The 20,802-nt window shown below is 39.9% G+C and overlaps 1 protein-coding gene across 2 annotated transcripts in view; it reads left to right on the forward strand.

Annotated features, from left to right (window-relative positions):
• The window catches only part of LOC134612802 (prostaglandin reductase 1-like), a 46,393-nt gene that overhangs the window by 16,678 nt on the left and 8,913 nt on the right, over nucleotides 1-20,802 (forward strand). For both annotated transcript variants that reach the window (XM_063457247.1, XM_063457248.1), the window contains 6 exons: nucleotides 6,280-6,325; nucleotides 7,837-7,896; nucleotides 10,004-10,171; nucleotides 10,843-10,960; nucleotides 15,480-15,635; nucleotides 18,257-18,362. In XM_063457247.1, coding sequence (XP_063313317.1) covers nucleotides 6,280-6,325; nucleotides 7,837-7,896; nucleotides 10,004-10,171; nucleotides 10,843-10,960; nucleotides 15,480-15,635; nucleotides 18,257-18,362 — 654 coding nt within the window. The remainder of the gene's footprint in view (nucleotides 1-6,279; nucleotides 6,326-7,836; nucleotides 7,897-10,003; nucleotides 10,172-10,842; nucleotides 10,961-15,479; nucleotides 15,636-18,256; nucleotides 18,363-20,802) is intronic.

Below are 20,802 nucleotides of genomic sequence, written 5' to 3' on the forward strand. Positions count from 1 at the left end.
TTGTTCTGTAATAATGCTACGGGCTGGGCCTGTGTCAACTAAGAAGGTAGTAGTTTGACCTTCAATGGATAGGACCACTGTAGCTAGGCCCCCCCCTTTATCCCCTGTAGGCACTGCCATGACAGGGGCCTGAGACACAGGTTTGCCAGTTACCTATTGTACAAGATCTAGATGAGCCTGATCGGGGCCAGTGTAGGAACGATTGAATGTTGTAGGATAAGTAGGCTGCTGAACGTGCTGTGCAGGGCGTTGGTGAATGGGTGCAGGGTGGTAAGCAGGTATATAACAATCAGAGGCATGGCTATCAATGGAGTAGATTGCAGCATAATTATGAGCAGCGAGCAGCAGGATAGTTAGGAGCTGTAGGTGGAGGATAATCTGCCATGGGATAACCTGGAGTTTGAGTGGGGTGGTAGGCAGCTGCAGGATAACCTGGGGTCAGAGCAGGTGGATAGCCAGCCATGGGATAGGGTGATCTTATGGTCTGTGGTTGTTGTCTAAAGGCCTTGGGGGCAGGACAGTCCTTTCTGAAATGACCAGCCCGGTTACAGTTAAAACAGGTCCTGGTCTGCGGCCTAGGAGGCTGAGCCATGAATGGGCCCGGAAGCGGGGTATGGGATAACCAGCAGGGGCTGGAGCAGGTCTGATTGCAGGATTATGCAGGGAAAACATGAGAGGGGCAGATTTTTGGGATGCAGGCATTCTAGACCCATAGCAACCAGGAGAAGGGTGTCCAAAGGAATAATTCTATATTCGGGACGGGACAAGATTAGGCCTTTCTTTATGGGTTCTTTGAGTCCTGCAACAAAAGCTGCTGACAGCATCTGGGTGTGGGCCTTGTTATACAAATTAAATCTCAGATCAGAGAAGGTTTGAGTCAATCTAGAGTGATATTTCTCTTAGAGTGATAGTGTCTTGTCTTGAACAATATAATTAATGCAAGTTGCCTGATCGGCCAACTTATCTTGAGCTCATGCACGGAGTTGCTCACAGAACTCTATACCAAATTGGAAATCTGTCTCACTAGAGAGACGGGCAGTGGAGACGCTTCTCTCCATTATAGGTCAGTAGGCATCCCCTGCTTTGATTTCACAGAGGCTGAGCAGGTCACGCCATGCGGCAGAGTATGTTTTTTGGATCTAAGTGATTCTTCGGAAGAAGGGCATGGGCTGTTTCTCTGGGTCTGGAAGAGATGCTACTACAGTTGCGGCCTGGGATGGGTTAAACAAGACGTACATTGAGGGGGCCCCACCCGGGTTGGCCGGAGGGGCCCTAGGGTCATTATTCCAGGGATGTTGCGGCTTGTCCCGAGTATGCTACCATCATCAGAGGGCACTGGGTTCTGTGGCGCGTGGAAACTAACTGTATCGGAGGAACTCGGAGCTTGTGCTGCTCGGGCAACAATGTCTTGTGCAGGAAGGGCTGGTTGGACTTGGATCGGTGATTGCTGGGACGCCTGTGGGAGGCCTGGGGAATGAGATGAGGCTGAGGATTCTCCGGAGCCAACAGTCATAATAGGAAAACACCCACTAGTTCTCCATATCTCCCAGGAAATCTTGAGATGACCATACATTAACACAGCATACCATTCATTTCAGCTGCTGCTATAGATGCAGATAAAATACTAAGAAGGGTAAAACATGGTAGACCATTTATTAGAAAATACGCTTTTTAAAAAATCCTTTAAAAAATATATAAATAAAGCTCATACGTGCTATTATATTACCACACACATGTATTGGCATGTATTCTTATCCAATTTGTAAAAGTGTAGATCGTAATAAAATGAGCAGATAATCTTTTAAGTAATGTATTTAATGAACGTATGTAAAATATTAAATTCAATTGTGTTTGAAGTGCCATAAAACAGTTAAAGTGGAAAATTATTGTCTGTTTTGCTCTCCTGTTGCCATAACTAAGTGTATTTTATGGGGCATAGCTTACTTTTCAGTGGAATAAGTTGTTCCCAATAAAACCTGTAAATCTATTGTTTCATTTTGCAGCCCTATTACAGGAAAAAAGGCATCAGCACATTAAAAAATAACACATTTATCCTGGAAGATTTAACAATTAGGTACAATTAGACCGGTCTAAAGACTTGCACATGAAAAAAAAAAACACACTAAATGCTCCTTAATGATTTAATGTCAATATTATCTAATCACCATGTAGCTGCCCTGCTAAACTTTAACGGGTTACTCCAAGGGGTTATGATGATGACATCATTGACTTGGAGTGATTATGGTGCTTAGAGCTTGTATTCACAGTGTTTCGCTGTGAAATGCTGCGCATGCAGAGTTTAACCCATTTTTGTGTAACCTCCAGCAGCATCATTGGGACATCATTAGTCAGAACAGAATAAGTCAGATGCACATCACTTTGTTGCTCGGTGGAACCCAGTGAAGAGGGCAAGTCACTGAAAATGGTTTGCCCCATTACCAGGGAACAGTGCCAGTGGTCTCTGGTAGCTATGATGCATGTAGTAACACTTCAATGCAAACTCCCAATGACCTCAAGCTTAGTGCTCAGAGATGAAAGATTATTTTAGCAAAAACATAAAAACCACAAAAATAACTTTTATTTGGAACAGCAAATAGGCATCATTTCCTTCTGGTGATGGAGGGATTTCTTAAGTAGCAGGGAAGCTATGGTTGGGCCTGCGATATGAACTCTTTCTAGAAGGTGAGTACTCTGGGGTCAAAGTGTCTAAGGTTGAAGTGCTGGAAGTGGATTATTTTCCTGGTACAACTACCAAGTTCTGCAGTCTGAGTTGATTGGTAAGTTCTTAAACATGGTTTCATGATCTGTTGATGATTCAATTGGTGACATATGTCATTTTGTCCTCTCTTCTCACTAGGTCACCAACATATCTCTGGGTGGCCAGTAGATGTGTCAGTGTTGTGTTAACATTTTTACTTTGACTAATCCAGCTTTGATCATAATTACATCTACCTCTCAAATAATAACATAAAACATTAAATTAGTGCACATAGCAATAAAACTGTTTAGCACAGGTTTTATTGATTCAACTAGCATGGAGCTCATATACTTACAATATAAATTCCATCACCAGAGGGAACTGTTTGCAAACCTTATTCAAAGCTATCCATCCTGCATATTTATGGAATGTACAAATGTAGATGCATTTCTTTAGATACATTTTGAGCTTGTGGTTAATTTGATAGATCCCAGGTACTATATCCAAATGTGGAGTTAGGTTAATTGGCAGCCAGGGAGATGTGTGTTGGCAGTCGTTCTCCAGAAAAATGTACATTGTTTAAAGGGTTGCTACACCTAAGACTGTGCTTCTCCACACACTGCATTACCCGTTGACAGTAACATGCATATATATAGATATGTGTTTTTTTCCAAAGTATTTAACCCCTTTACTACAAAGCAGTAGTAAAATCATCCTAGAATCTGAGTATTGTGGGTGTCCTGGAAAGTAATGTTTAAATGAAACCCATGGAGAAAGCGCAGCTCAGGGAATAGGGCCCTGACAGGGCTAGGAGGCGGGCTAGGGTCCGGAGCAATAGTGGGGATTGGTGGGCTAGTGTTTGGGGGTTGACCGACATAAAGGGTTGGCCATTTTGGATCCCCTTTATTCTAATTTCTTACCTTGCAGAGTTGGACCCTCCCTTTTATAGTCTTTTCTTCCCCCGTTTGGTCACGGGGGCGGCGGGGTGGGGTAAGGAATATTAAGGGACAAATGGACCTTAGCTAATATAGGAGTAAGGGCAGTTAGTTGATTGGTTAAAATGGTACACTGTTTGTACAAGTTTTGGTAGGTTTCGAGTCCGTTGGTGGCTCAGAACCTCGGTGGTGTAGTGGTATATGGATATACCCCTACCAGGTGAAATTGATGAATGTTGGCACTTTACATGTTATATTTATATGGTTGTTATATATTGTGAATTATGTTATGTTGTGGGTCATTGCCTTGATTTAAATATGGGAGAGATGATATCATGTTGGGGGTGTGGCGGGTATATATATATATATTATACCTTTATATAATTGTATATCATAATTTATTATTATTATCTTTATTATCATTAAAGCTGTGACAATTTTGACCCATACCTTAAGGTATTGGTGTCTTATTGGGTGGGTTTGGGTTCAAGGGATCCCTTCCCTGCCCATATGGCGACTATGCACCTGTCATATATTTTTTGTTTCAGTATGTCTAGATGGCCCATTATTTAATGGCAACAAAAGCAAAAATGTTGTCTGGAGAAAAAAGTTAACAAAAAGATAATTTACTAATTAATGAGGTTACAGATAGGAATACATTGTGGTAAATAAATAGCATTTCTCAATCTCACTTCTCTATAATATTCTCAACTATACATTGTCCAATATGCACTCTCTTTTGTCTGTGTGTGTGTGTATATATATCCCTAAGCATATCGTATATGATGTCAAATTAGCATAACATAACCCATACCATATCACCCTCACATTGCAGCTATGTTGTATTTTTGGAAACAAATGCAAATGCACAGATACATACACTTTGATACATGCACATATATACACTAGAAACATGCATACACATACACACTATAATACACACACATACATACACACACACACAAACCCACCGATGTATAGAGACACACAATGACACACATATACACACCCACATACATTGGCAGAAACAGTCACACAATCACAGTGTGTGTCTGTCAGTGTGTATTGTTAGCTGTGTGTGCATGTCTGGTGTATGTGCCTAAGAGGTGTGTCTGGCAGTGAGTATCCTTGTGCATTGGTAAATGTATATTTGTGTGAATGTGTATGCATCACTGTGCCTGTAATGCACAGTGTCTGTGTATCTTTGTGTCTTTGAGCATATGTGTGGAGGGAGCTGAATGTGTTGTGTATGGGGCGAGCTGCTTGTGGTCTTGCTGTGTGCTGTGTGCATTATGTTTACGATGGGGTTGTGTTTTATGTGTGAGTTGTGATTGTGTGACTATAAGGGTTACTGCCTGTATATTGGTGCATGTGTGTTTATGGGTTACTGGGTGGTTGTTACAGAGTGAGTGTGACAGAGTGACTTCATTTGTAATCATTGTAATCATGTATACACGATTGTGATGTATGGGTGCAGACCCTTGGAATTGTGAATACACAATTACCGAATTGAAGTGGTTAATTTTTAAGTATACAAAAATGTATGTTACAGAAATAGAAATACAGGTAATACAATTATTACATAAATACAGGTACATATGAACACTTGAATACATTTGAAAACAGAGTATACTAAATTTAAATTACTAGCATACGCGAAACTATAATAGAATTGATTTAAAATATTAGCAACAGTATTTTTTTTAGAAACCCTTCAAATTTGAGAACCACACTTAGCTGACTCTACATGTCTCAATTTTCTGCTAGAATATAGGCCAGTGAAAACAGAAAAGAAAGACATTTTAAGAATAGCAATACGAAAAATAATATAAATAAATAAATAAATAAATAAAAAATAGCAGATTATCACAGATCTTACAGTAGGGGCGCAACAAAAGGTAGAGTGCTAGGAAGTTTAAGTATAGAAGAGAACATATGGGAGAGAAGACAAGGGAAAGGTGAAGAGATAAACTGAATGCAAATACAATGCAAATAAAAAAAAAAACAACAATAATTGATATAAACAAATAAAGGCAGAAAGAGAGTCACGAATATTCAAATTCCATTGACCAGGTTTCCATATATTTTAAATGAGGGGACAGAATCGTGTATTACAGTTATGTATTTTATGCTATAATTTTATTTGATTTTACACACAGGATGTAGTTTGCCTTTTCAAAAACTTCATAATATAAATTATAATAACTGTACAATTTCTATGTGTCAGTTTCAGGGTATTACAGGGAATTATTGAGTGGCTTTAATGTTTAGCAAGCTAAGCAGAGAACTGGCACAACTCTACCGACTCTAGTAAGAGAGCAGATGATGCCAAAGACTTTATTTAAAAGTACCAACAATTAGTGTTATTGGGGAACCATGAGGATAACGGATCCCAGTAATGCCTCCTTAAACACAGTTTGAGATAAAAAGAGTTGTAGGAGGTAACTATACCTTGTTCCATATCACTTGGTCTGACTATGGTAGAACTATAAGTGGGAGATCCCAAAACACTGGCTTTCTTCATGCATATAATTTGAAGTAGGAAAATAGATTTAAAAAACTGTCAAGACCAAGCACCATACCTCATATGGAATAAAACCTATATCTCCTCACATCAGTAATGCTGTACTTTTTTTTGCTTTGCAGAGGTGTTGCTGGAAGCAGAATATTTCAGTGTTGACCCTTACATGAGGTACAGATGTAACATATATTAATGTACATAAATAGTAGATGATATTGATATAACAAAAAAAAAAGACATTTGTGAGCCCTAGAAATAATATACAGTATTTGGTCACCATTTATTAGACATGAAAGCATATTTTCTATCACTGCGTTTGCACCCTGAATCTCCCCTCTACCTCCCATAATATTCTCCTCCCCACCCTGCTAGGCTTTTTTATTATTTATTTATATATAGTGCCATCAAATTCTGTAACGCTGTACAATGGATTTTTCACCATTTCTTTTACATGTATCATTCCTCTTAAAATGAAATACAAAATAAATAAAACCCTCTTGCAATACCCCTGGTGCCTGCTTGAAGTGTTTAGTTTTTTTTTTTTTTTTTAATAGATCACTGAAGCTTTGCTTATGTTGGTGGTGAAGGTAATGTGTCTCCATTCTTAATCACTGGCTGTGGCAAAGAGTAATGTGTCTCCATTCTTAATCACTGGCTGTGGCAAAGAGTAATGTGTCTCCATTCTTAATCACTGGCTGTGGCAAAGAGTAAAGTAGGATGTAGTTTCTCTCTACAGCCAGAAGAGGGTATGCACCAAGCTCCTAACTGTCATAATTTGAATACAATAATAATAAATAATATTTATATTAATACAATGTATGGGATTGGGACAGGTCAACAGGACCTTTAGTGACATCGCTTATGATGCCCATAATGCCCATAATCGTTGGGCCACCCAAGAAAGGGATCCACGAAAGGGATGTGTCAGCCATGCCAGGCTGACAGGCTCTAACCTGGCCTTCTACATACAGGATCATACAGAGAGTGCTCCTGACGTGTTCCCTTCATGATCCTGTGCCCATGATACAAAGCAAGAGTGTTTATAATTCTCTGGCAATGTTTTGCACTGGAGCAGTCCCCTGGTGTTCCCAGATGTGGGATGGCAGAACAGGACCCTAAAATGGGCAGGACAGTTGTGAGGCTTACAGCAGCCCACATACCTCTCTATAGTATTGGTCTGGCAAGAGATGTCCCTTTGTCCTCATTGTCAGCCCTTCCCCGCATGCAGTGATGATGGGGTTTTGTAATACTGACCAAAAATGGAAGATTAATATAAACAAACTATTTAGTTTAAATAAAAGTGTATTGATGCACAAAATAACAGCAGTAAAATCACCATAAAGATAACAAGTTTTTCCCCCCTTTCATTTTCAGCTCCCACATATTTTCTTCCCTCTAATTTTTGGACTTTTTTCTTCCAACACAATCCAGATAATAATCAACTCAAACCCCACTTCTACAAAATAAATGCAGTGTTTGAAATGATGTATCTTGGCTTGTAATGACCCAAGTTAGCTACCTGCACTATTATATCAAAAGCGAACAATATTAGGCTATTGTATTGTATCTCACACTTTATCGAAATCTATACTTGTCTTACACTAGTCATAGAAATACATTGTTCTCAATAGTGAGAAACATACAGTGTTTAAAGTAGTTTAATATTTAATTTATTTTCTTAGACCTTACAGCAAGAGGATGATGAAAGAAGGTGACATCATGATGGGAACACAGGTTGCCAGGTAAACATTAAGGACTTTTTTGGTTATCTTCTTTCTATTATTTCTATGATTTCTATATTTGAAATAGGTAGTTTATATACGTAGGGCCTCTTTGACCTGGTTACATCAGTAGCTGAACCAGGTTGGTAATTAAATATAGCACCACACATCCATCTGAACTCTGTGAAAAGTGCACTGATTGGTTCCCTCGGTTAGTGAAATTGTTGGGAAACTAATTGGTCCTCATTTGACGGATGAAATCCAGACAAAATGCTTCAAATCCTAGCCTGGATGCTTCAAATCCAAGTCTGAATTAAAAAAAAAATTCCAAACTAGTTAAAAACCCTGGGTGGCACAAGGGTTAATTATGTGTCACCTAGCCAGTACTTGTTAGTCAGCCAACATAAAGAGCACTGTTTCTGATGTAAAATAGGACGTTCTCCACTGTGAGATCTGTGCTGAGCCCTCGCAGGGCAAATACGGATTATTTTTATTGGTTCATTTTCTTCATCTTTTTTTTTTTTTTTGACTCGGGGCTTTTAAAAATTTTTTTTTAATAATTTTCATTAGTTGCATTAGGAATTATGGATTTTAATTTGTCTTTTTCTGTGGCTGAAGAACAGAAGAGTTAAAAGAAGACTTATGATGGTCAGTATAATTTTTTAGTTTACAATTAATAGATTTATTTTATATTTTTTAAAAGTTATTTATTTATTAAAGGGGTTAGTGGCCATACCACTATTTGGGCAACAGACAATGGCATATTCAACACCCGTATTGTATAATTATTTATGCATGGGTGGTGTCCAGAGGACATATTAGGTTCTCCCTCCTTGAATATTAAAATTAGAGTCCCCTCAAGGGTTTTACCTGTTCACCCGCTGAATGCAGCTCTGCCAGCGTGCAAATTGTTCCTCAAATTGTCAATTAATGTGCAAAAACACAAGTGAAGGATAATTTGAAAAATGCTTATGACACGTACAGTGTAAGGGTACTGTAGGTAATCCCACAACTCTCAAGGGGCTACAAAGGCTGCCGTATTCGAAGGGCCCTGACTCGTATTAGATGTAACTGGCCACACGAGACCACACTACATCTACACTCTGCAACTACTTCAATGACCGAATAAGCCCTTGTACACTATCATCTTATGAGAGCTGTTATGTGAAATGTACATGATATTGTATCACATTGTATTATTAACACGCGAACACAATGTTCCTGTATTGTAACCTTACACTTTACTGATGTTCAGGGCCTGCGCGCCCACACTGCATTTTACCTATCTGATAATAAAAACAATTGATTAACAAAAAAAATAAATATTTGAAAAATGTGCATCCTGCTGGATGCATTTGGTTCCACATTTTATTAATATTGGTTATTTGTGAATCTTTCAAATTATATTCTATATATGTGTAGGGTTCAGGTGTGAAAGCACTGACTTTAATCCAGACACTGAATGCGTTTAGCCAATTGCAGCATATTTGCTTTGGTTGAGTGAATTCTGTCTTTAGTAAGTATGATATTTACAAGTATGGGTTAAATTTGGTCATTTTCACAGTATTCTATCTATCAGGACAAAATTTAGTGTTAAGTAGCTAACCCTGTCAGTGTGCAAATAATTTTCAAAGTCTGCATACCTGAATATCACCCCAACTATATTTATGTACAGCATTCCTACTGCAGCTAGATGATGCTCAAATCACTTATTGTTCTAATGTTATTATTATTGTTATAATGCATTTTTCATTTCTGGGATTTCGTAAGGCATTTTTTGATTTTGATTTGGTGATGATTTCAAATCATGCTGATATCCATGGAATTCCTTTTATACGTCAGGACCTACAAATTGCACTTTTGATGCCCAACTCAGACACCACTACCTGTTTTTATCTTTGACTACTGATTTGTTTCTCCCCACCTCGTTCCGTTCACTATACCTGATGGAAGAAAAGGATGAGGTCTGAGTCTCCATAGAGAGAAAAAGTGGGGTTGAAGTTTAGGGTATAGGAGTGATTGGAGATAGTCTTTTGTGGCTTTTTAAGTTCAGACAGTTCCTAAGCAGCAGCAAACTCCCTTGTTTGTCAGGGTTTCATGCTAAGTTAACTACTCTTTTCCTCCTTAGGGTTTTAGAGAGTAAAAATCCTGCATTCCCAGCAGGCAGTTTTGCTGTGTCAAACGCTGGTTGGACAACTCATTCTATTTCCCAAGGTAAAGATCTAACAGCACTGCTTTCCAACTGGCCTGAACACATCCCAAAATCGCTGGCTCTTGGCACAATAGGAATGCCTGGGTAAGCAGTTTATATTTATCATGGATACCAATACTGGCTAGACAGAGTTGGCAAGTACTAATAAATCACAAAATGTGATGCAATAGATTACATTGTATAATTCCTCTGTGGTATATAGTCAGTAATGGTTTGGACTTGAATAGTCCAGGCCTATGACCGTTTTTGGATGCAATAATAAACACTCAGGACATATGAGCCACCATGGAGTACCTTATGACTAAGAAACTCACAGCAAGCTTCCTCAGTTTTTGTGAGTTTTTCTTTTAATTGCAAGCACATTTAGTAGTAACAGCCAGATGCAACAATTCTTCATCTGGGCAATGGTGAAAAGCCATGACCTACATTAACAAAATGCACCCAAGCTGAGCCTGAATAGGACTGAACTTTAACTAAATAATTATGTACCTAAAACTTGACTTTTGCTAAAAATTTAGAATTTTAATATTAGTGGAGGCCTGAAGTTAATGTTCAGCTACATTCCCAACTTACATTTCCCTTTAATTTATTCCCAGAATCAAAGATTCAGTCATGGGGTGAATGCAACTAATACGGGAGATGTGGCAAACTTTAGATTTTAATTCCCTCCTCTGCATCTAAGTTTAATGACTGCTATAGATATAGATACTGAGTTTAATGTGAACTGATGTAATTGCTAAAATCACTTATTTCAGTTTAACTGCATACTTTGGCCTCCGAGAGATATGCTGTGCCAAAAAAGGAGAAATTGTTCTGGTCAATGGAGCTGCTGGAGCTGTTGGAACATTGGTTGGACAAATTGCAAAAATCACGGTGAGTACTATATTTTTGCTATATGTATTGAAGTTTTTTTTTTTTTTTTTAATTATTGCAATTACATATTTTTTGTATTAAAAAAATAACAAATCGATGAAGAATGTTCAAGTCCATTCCAGGCCATAGTACAATGATCAGCCACAACACTCATTGAGAGATGAAGTGAATAACATTGATTATATAATCACAATGGCACCTGTCAAGGTTTGGGATAGAAATACTAAACACAATTAACAAGTAAAAAAGGCGTTAAGAATATTATAACCATAAAATGTATAATAAAAGTGTCTAAGTGAAAAGGGCGGCGAACCGAAGCAACTGTGTTCACAGGGACTGAAGCTGAAGGCTGGAGGTGGTGTGGCACTTTGATTGCTGCTTGGATCGTTCTACTAGATCAAGCATGTCAAACTCAAAGTCTGGCATGGGCCACATAAACAAGGTTTAAGTTTATGTGGGCCGCAAAAAAAAATACCTTACATTTTCATAGAAACTTAGGTTTATTTTAAAAAGTACAGTATAAAAAAAAACACAGCACCCCCTCTACTAAATTCCAGCCCCCCCTCTACTAAACCACAGCACGCCTGTCTACCACCCTGTGCCAAATCTGATCCTCCCGCTGACACACACATATTCACTGACAGACAGACACACACAGACAGACACACACACATACTCACAGACAGAGACTCACAGACAGACACACACACTCACTGACAGACAGACACTCACACACACACACACTCACTGACACACACATACTTGCTGACAGACAAACACACACACACACACACTCACTGACAGACAGACACAGACAGACACACAAGTACTCACTGACAGCCAGACACACACTCACTAACAGACAGACACACACACACACACTGACAGACACTCACACACACACACACACACACACTCAGTGACAGACAGACAGACACACACTCACTGACAGACACACACACAGACAGACACACACACTCACAGATAGACACACACACATACTTGCTGACAGACACACTAACAGACACTCACACATACACATTCTTTTCTTTATGGCTCCTTACCTTTAGGAGCCGATGGGGGGCATCTCCCTGAGGTCCTTCCTGCTCCTCACTGCTCCCTCCCACGGTTTAGTGATGCCGGGCACTGAATATGATGTCATATTCCGGCGCCCGGCTTCACTTCAGACGACGCGAGGGAGCAGTGAGGAGCTGGAACATTGAGCTTCCGAGAACGATCCGAGCAGCAATCAACCTCTCTTCATACCCTTCCGCTTGTCGCCAGTACCAATTAGTACAATATCCTCCTTACCATAATATCTGTGCACTCTGCCGTATTAGTCTACACACTAAAGTACTCACTCTGCCTCCAATATTGCGGATGTCCACGCTGATCATTTCCAGTTTCTTCTGGAATTATATTTCTAGCTTTCCCAGCATCGAGGCTAAGTCCTGTTTAGAAGGTAGGTTGCGGAGGGCGTCTTTAATCTCTGTATCAGCTGTAAAGTGGGAGCCTTCTGAGCCATCCGGGCTTGATGGTGCAGATCCATCCTGTGAGAACTCCGGCGCCATATTGAGGCCTACTGCACCCGGAATGGAGACGGCATGATCTTGGAAAAATGTCCTTAATGCCCCCGATTTACCAACTGGATGTTTGCCGGCATGAATCTGGTTCGATTCATGGCTTGAAATGGAGGCGAGTAAAATTTTACCTCATTCCATTAAAGATTTATTGTGGTTGCCTTCATCTCAATGTCTTAAGGCGGCAGACTTGTTTCCCTCCACTAAATTAACCCTTAAAATGTGGTATATTTTATTCAAAAAAATTCAACTACCTGCCATATGGTCTAGGGCTACACCATAATTAGAAAAACGTTATGCTTTACCGGAATTGGATGTAGATTACTGAGCCTCTCATTTGATTGTCCATATTGATGATTTATTTTGTTCCAATAGCCTTCTGCCTTTTGATCAACTAAAAGAAAAATGTAACATAAAGGGAATCTCCAGTGCCAGGAAAACAATCCGTTTTGCTGGCACTGGAGGTTCCTTCTCCCTCCCACCCCCCAATCCCCAGTTACTGAAGTGGTGAAAACCCCTTCAGTCACTTACCTGAGGCAGCGACGATGTCCCTCGTCACTGTCTCCTCCTCCGCGCTGCTCCTCCTTCTTACTCCGTCGGCTGGTTGGCGAGACTGATCCCGCCCACCGGCCGAGGAGACGCATTAGGTCTCCCCATAGGAAAGCATTGAAAACGGATTTTAATGCTTTCCTATGGGGATTTGAGCAGGAAGTTCCCTCTAGTGGCTGTCTAGTAGACAGCCACTAGAGGTGGAGTTAACCCTGCAAGGTAATTATTGCAGTTTATAAAAAAAACTGCAATAATTACACTTGCAGGGTTAAGAGTAGTGGGAGTTGGCACCCAGACCACTCCAATGGGCATAAGTGGTCTGGGTGCCTGGAGTGTCCATTTAAGTTTAATTGATGCCCAAACATATGAGAGACTTGTGACAACAATTAGTGAACATTTCGCTCTTTCCAATCAGGATCCGAACTTGTTGAAATTAGATATGACAAAACTAGAAAAAATGTATTTAATGGACCATGGTCGGAAACAAAGCATCTCCATGTGTTATAATATTTTTGCAGGTGACATGTATGATTAATTGAACTACATGTTGAAGTGGGAGGGTGAACTGGGTGGGATATACACAGTAGAGGAATGGAATAATTTCTTATTATCATTAAAAGGTATCACTCAATGCACAAATAATTTGGAATCCCACTACAAATTAATATATAGATGATACCTAACCCCTTCCAAACTTTTTAACTTAAATCTTAAAACAATTAATGTTGTAGAAACTGCGGTCATACTGGTACATTGTTCCACATCTTCTATTCGTGTCCCAAAATCAAATCTTATTGGCTGAAAATTCTCAAATTAATTAATCAAATATTAGAATTTGATGTAGTTTTATCCCTGCGTCTTTGTCTCTTTAAGCAAATTCCTCTAACCTGCCTAGATATAAACAAATTATACAAGGCCATCTTTTAATCTCAGCAAATTCCATCATCTCCCGACTCTGGAAATCACCCACAATACCAATTGTGGGTTAAGTCTTTTCTGTAGTATTTGAAAATAAAAGATGTGAATTAGCTTTCCATGAACCATCTACTTTCACATCTATAGTGCAGCATGAATGGTCCATGTGGAAGATGGTGTGAAAAAGGAATGTGGACTTAAACCTGGCTTTTTGTTTGGTACCATGTTATAACTTATTCTTTTAATTTATTTTCACTTCTGTACATACTTTATTTATTTCATTTATATAGGAAACTATATTTTTATGTGTATTTTACTTATTTATCTGTTTTTTTACAACAGTTCATACATTATTGTATTTATGTCATTTTTCTATTATCTATTATACTATTTAAAAAAAAAATTAATAAATATATTAGACGGAAAAAAAAAACTATAATATTGCTCTGAATGTTAATTTCAGATTCAGAGAATTTAAAGTTATGCAGTAACACCTTTAAATTTAAGTTAATCAATCACATAACTTATAGATCTACTAAAGAAAAACCATAAAAGCAAACAACATCAGACACAAAATAAATGTAATATATTTGACACTTTAGATTTATTTAACTGCATTCAATTAATGTTTTAATAATTGTACATGTCCAAGTAGTGAGATAATGTGATTACCATGGAATCTTGTTCCTCGGGTCATATTCAGTAATGAACAATACTTATCAAAGGAACACTGTACAGTTAAATATCCAAAAAAAAAAATGTGCCTTTATTACAGTGCTCCTCTATGCTCCTCAGACTCCTCTATGCAGCCACTTCCTCTTTCACAAAGTCATCAGGATTGACTGGTCAAGAAGAACTGTGGACATGCAGTGCATGAGCAGCAAATGGCATGCTCTATCAGTCAAATACATCATGCTGTGTGTGATTATGCTGGAGTAAAGACCTTACATTTTCAAAGGTCTGAAGGAGGAAGTGATTCTATTTGTATTCAGTCTAACAGCCACTAGAGGCGTGTACTCTGAAAAGTGTAAACATGGCTATTTCTTTGAACTGTGAAAAATTGTATCATCTTGGCATTAAAAACACTATGTTAATATGTGGTGTTTTTGGTGCTTAGAGTGTCTCTTTAATCAAAAATAGAGTACCACAGTGATGGCTAACCTTGACACCATAAATTGCTTCTGGACTACATTTCCCATGATGCTCAGCTAGCTTTTAAACTGTAAAAGCTAGCTGAGCATCATGGGGAATGTAGTCCAGAAACAATTTAGGGTGTCAAGGTTAGCCATCACTAGAGTACCATCTATATCTTCAGTGTAATCACTTTCCCTGCCTTGGCTTGTTCTTCTGTGATGATACCATTTAGAGCTGGGATTATTGAGCTTGAATGTGCATTTACTGTAATAGTATATCTGTGCTGTAGTGTGGTAGCATTGTACTGTCATAATATGAATACACTTTGTATTCTCATCCAGGGCTGTAAAGTGGTTGGATCTGCTGGCTCAGATGATAAAGTGAAATATCTTAAGGACATTGGTTTTGATGAAGCCTTTAACTACAAGACTGTGCGCTCACTGGAGGAAGCATTGAAAAAAGCATCTCCGGATGGCTACGATTGCTTCTTTGAGAATGTGAGTCACATGTTATGCGTTACTAGTGTTACGTATGCTATCAAATTAAATTCATTTAACATGGTAATTTCAAAATGTACAAGCCTTACTATTTAACAACCCTCTTTACTTTTAATGGGGTGTGTGTAGTTTTTCTACCTCGAATGCAGGGTTATTAAGAGCTATAAATGCAAAATAAGCAGTACAACTTGTACTAGCATGTCGTACTGTACAAGTCGTACCATGCTAAACAGTTTTGCTCAAATGTTTCTTTTAGCTACTAGCACATTTTACATCACCATGCTGAGCTCATTCTTAAGGTTCTGCATGCATTGTGTTATTAACACCATAATCCATGTTTCTTTTCTGTGAGTAACCCTCCAAAATTATAGATTATTTTTTTCAGCAGCTCATGCACTTAGTAAATAACTTCAATCTGCAAAAAAATAGGAGTGGAAGCAGCCAACTTAAAAAATGGTAATCAACAGAACATTAGTTCAGTTCCCAAACAGTGAAATGCATAATTCTATACCTATACTTTTCAATAAAAATTAGCAATTGAAAATTAAAAGATAAAGGGGGCAGTTTATAAAGGTAAGTCAGGTGTTAATCTAGGCTAAAGTGCTAAATAAGCAGCAATCACAATGGAAATCAGTAGATTTTGTGGGCAATTTATCAAGTTAAAAGTGGGCTATTTTGTTTGAAAGCTGCTGACAGTTTTTTGTTAGTATCTGTTATCTTATAACTTATGGAGAAAATACATTGGAATAAAACTTTTAACCATACAAATACGATGTATGTTTTTCAATTACACATTTTTTTCATTCATATCTCCAGAACTCCAAAATGGCATTATTTTACCTACACCCTGTTCCAAATTATTATGCAAATTATATTTTTCTCATTTACCTTAATAATTGATGTAAATAACAGTCAGCATAATTCTCATGTTAACAACCATTAAGAGTACAATTCAAATTTTATTGAACAAACCTCATAATGATAACAGTATTTTTTTTAACATAAGAAACTTACAATGCACTGTTCCAAATTATTATGCACAGCAATTTTCAAAACACTTTATAGGTTGTAAAGAACTGAAATGTAATTTGTTGTGTTTGCAGCGTCTTTACTGAAATCAAAAGCTATTTCAATCAAACTTATAACAACATTTTAACTTTTTAAACATTTTCACAGGTCACCTTACATTTTAACATAGGACCCCTTATTTGATAGCAGCTTCACAAGTCTTGCATCCATTGAACTTGTGAGTTTTTGGACAGTTTCTGCTTGAATTTGTTTTCAAGATGTCAGAATAGCCTCCCAGAGCTGCTGTTTGGATGTAAATTGCCTCCCATCCTCATAGATCTTTTGCTTGAGGATGCTCCAAAGGTTCTCAATAGGATTGAGGTCAGGGGAGGATGGAGGTCACACCATGCCTTTCTATCCTTTTATCCCCATAGCAGCCATTGATGCAGAGGTATTCTGTGCAGCATGAGATGGCGCATTGTCATGCGTGAAGATGATTTTATTACGGAAAGCATAGTTCTTCCTTCTGTACCAGGGAAGAAAGAGGTCAGTCAGAAACTCCACATACTTTGCAGAGGTCATCTTTACACCTTCGGGGACCCTAAAGGGGCCGACCAGCTCTCTTCCCATGATTCCGACCCAAAACATGACTCCACCACCGCCTTGCTGACATCGCAGCCTTGTTGGAACAGGGTGGCCGTCCACCAACCATCCACTACTCCATCCATCTGGACCATCCAGGGTTGCACGGCACTCATCAGTGAACAGGACTGTTTGAAAATTAGTCTTCATGTATTTTTTCTGCCCAATGCAGCCGTTTCTGCTTGTGAGCATTGTTTAGTGGTGGCCGAATAGAAGGTTTATGCACAGTTGCAAGACTCTGGAGGACTCTACACCTTGATATCCGTGGGACTCCAGAGGCACCAGCAGCTTTAAATATCTGTTTGCTGCTTTGTAATGGTATTTTAGCAGCTGCTCTCTTGATCCAATGCATGGATCTGGCAGAAATCTTCCTTAATGTGCCAAACCCGTCTGTGCTCTGAATCAGCCACAAATCTCTTAATAGTGCGATGATCACGCTTAAGTTTTCATGAAATAGCTAATGTTTTCATACCTCGTCCAAGGCATTGAACCATTTCACTCTTTTCGGCAGCAGAGAGATCATTTTTCTTCCCGATATTGGATGAAAATGGTGCTCTGCTTAATAATGTGGAACACCCTCCTTTAGTAGTTTTTCCTTAAATTGGGCTCACCTGGCAATCTAATTATTACAGGTGTCCAAGATTGTTTTCAGTGATCAAAAGAGCCCTGAGACACAATGCCATCCATGAGTTAAACTGAAAAACAAAATATTTAATCTTTGTGACACTTAAAATAGAATTTGCAATAATAATTTGGAACAGGGTGTAATAACTCAATCATACAATCAATTACTCAAAAAATCTTTCAAGGTTTTTCATTCTGACAGTCTGGTCGGTCTATCTATCTATCTATCTATCTATCTACTTTATTTTAATACTGGGTTACTCAAGTTACAGGTTTACTGACATTGAGACAAAAAAAATAAGAGTTTTTAATAACTTTGTAAATTATTTTATACTGTATGTGTGCAGGTTGGGGGAGAATTTGCAGATGTGGCTTTAAGGCAGATGAGAAAATATGGAAGAATTGCAGTCTGCGGTGCTATTGCCCTCTATAATGATACAGTCCCGCGAAAAGGTATTATTTCTATTTCCTCAAGTTTCCACATTTTTCCTTGGAGTATATTCTTTTCTAAATACTTATTATTAAGTGTTGACACATCTCTCTTCTGTTGATGGAGACAGACCAGCAGACACTCAGTATTGGTTTTACCATTGTTGTGCCTGTGTGGATACGGGAGAGCCTGTGTTATTGATTCAAGTGTGAGAATGGTTAGGTTACTGCTGTGCCTTGCCACTGATAAGTAAGACAGTGACACTTACACCAACTTTAAGTGAGAGATGGATAACCTGTTTCCTTTTTAACTGATCCAAGTGTGAGACAGTTTAGGTTACTGCTGTGTCTAGTGCGCATTCATAGCGGCATCCACCCTTTGTTCAATGGCATTGTAATAACGTGCAAAATCAGATGGACTTGCAGGAAGTGAGTGAACACTTGTTGCCCAAGAAAATACTTATACTAACAGTTTAGTAGCTTCTGGGCCAGAAGTAGAACTGCTATGTCTGCAGTTGTGAGAAAAACAGAATTATAATCACTGGGTTCATCACCACCACCTCCACCACCATGAACACCAGATATTGGCGACAATACTTTGGTAATCTGCACTAATTCCTCACTAAATAGTGACTCTGATGATCCAAACAAACTAGATTATACTGTAGACTGGAAGGTGAAGTAACCTAATTAGAATAGGTGGGATACAACCCCACTAAGATTACCTCAAGTATAAATCATTCAAGGAAATGGCTAACAAAAAATAATAAACAACTTTATTTTACAAATATACATAGAAACGCACAAATCCATATATATTAAAAATGATAGAGGGGCGTGGCCTGGACGCTGATGAAAATGGCCGCATAGAACGAGTGCTCCACACCCCGGAGCTCAATAAAGCCTTGTAATCTGCTACAGCACCGATCTCGGAGCAGTGAACCGTGCCCTGATCACCCCCTTTACCACGGCCGAATGTCAAGCCGCAGACTTACCAAGAAAAAAGGCACCACAGAAGCATTATCCGTGGCGAACATGTTTGCCGCCCAGAGGCCTGCTGCACGTGGCGTGCCCTCGACCGCAAGCCCCAGTGCCACTCTCCTCGAGGACCCCCTCCGGGCCCACGACACCCCATCGGAGGCAGCTTCTAGTGCCATCCTACAGTCCCTAGCGGACGTTAAAGGATACCTGGCCGAGGAAATCCAGCGCACGGCCACGGAGGTAAAAGCAGAGATAGCCGCCATTGGAGGCCGCACAACCCGCATCGAGCTGCAACTCGGCAAGGCGGTACAAGCCCACAATCAGGCGGTTTCTGTCACAAACACCCTCCTTACCAGAGTGACAAACCTGGAACTGGAGCTTGAGGACGTCTCCAATCGCTCCAGGAGAAACAATCTGCGCATACGCGGATTACCGGAATCGGTGGCGGATGCGACCCTTGAGGAGACACTGGTCGCCTGCTTCAAACAGAGCCTCCCCGACATCCCGGCACACCTGTGGATGGTGGACAGGGTACATAGAGCCCTGCGGGCCCGAGGACCAAAGAATAGCCCGCCCCGTGATGTTATCATCAAATGGCACTACTACACGACCAAGGAGGCCATCATGAGACACAGCAGGACGACGGCCTTTGCCCACGAGGGGATCAACTTCCAAATTTACCAAGACGTGGCGCCGGCCACTCTACTCCGACGGAAGGAGTGGAAACCGGTCACTGATTTGCTGAGAAACAACGGCCTGCGCTTTGCCTGGGGCTACCCGTTCAAGATATTGGTCTTCAAGGGCCCCAGGCCATCGGTGCTGCTCCCTACAACGGACATACCCACGTTTTTGGCTGATCTGGGCTTGGACTTGCCAGAGGACTTCCAGCCCCCACAGTCGCACACAGGGACTCTCGCCAGGCTAGACTTTGCCGCCGAAACCCAAGATATCCAGCGGGAATGACGCCGGGATGGAGCGCCCAGAGGGGCTCCATTGCAGAAGGCAGGGGGACCTGCGACAGCCTTTGGACGCTTTGATATCACTTAAGTATACAGAAATGCCCTGGTTTCACTCTGTTATTGGTTTGTGTTAGTTTTAGGTTCCTCTCTTTCCATAAACTCAGATAATGGGGGAACATAACAGTGTGGGGACATGTCATCTGATGTATGCTACTACCCCTGAAGCCCTCTGCTACCCTGGGGGGCACACTGGGCTTTAGTACCGAGGGGATTAGCTTTGGTGCTCCCATAGTTAGATGATGCAGCATGATACTTCAGGGGACTGAGATGGCAGCCGCTGCTCCTCACGCAATGTTATAATGTATACTTTATATGCTGGTAGTATGTGGGCAAAGATAGTGCGCCCTGAGACGCCCTGACACCGGGAGTTTTATCTCATAATGCTGGTCCCGGTTCAACCTGAAGCTAGCGGGGTAAAGGCAGGGTACATGATAACACTGTTTAATGGGCTGGGAGGATACCAT

Source organism: Pelobates fuscus, chromosome 5 (genome assembly GCF_036172605.1).
Source record: "Pelobates fuscus isolate aPelFus1 chromosome 5, aPelFus1.pri, whole genome shotgun sequence".
Classification (NCBI taxonomy): Eukaryota; Metazoa; Chordata; class Amphibia; order Anura; family Pelobatidae; genus Pelobates; species Pelobates fuscus.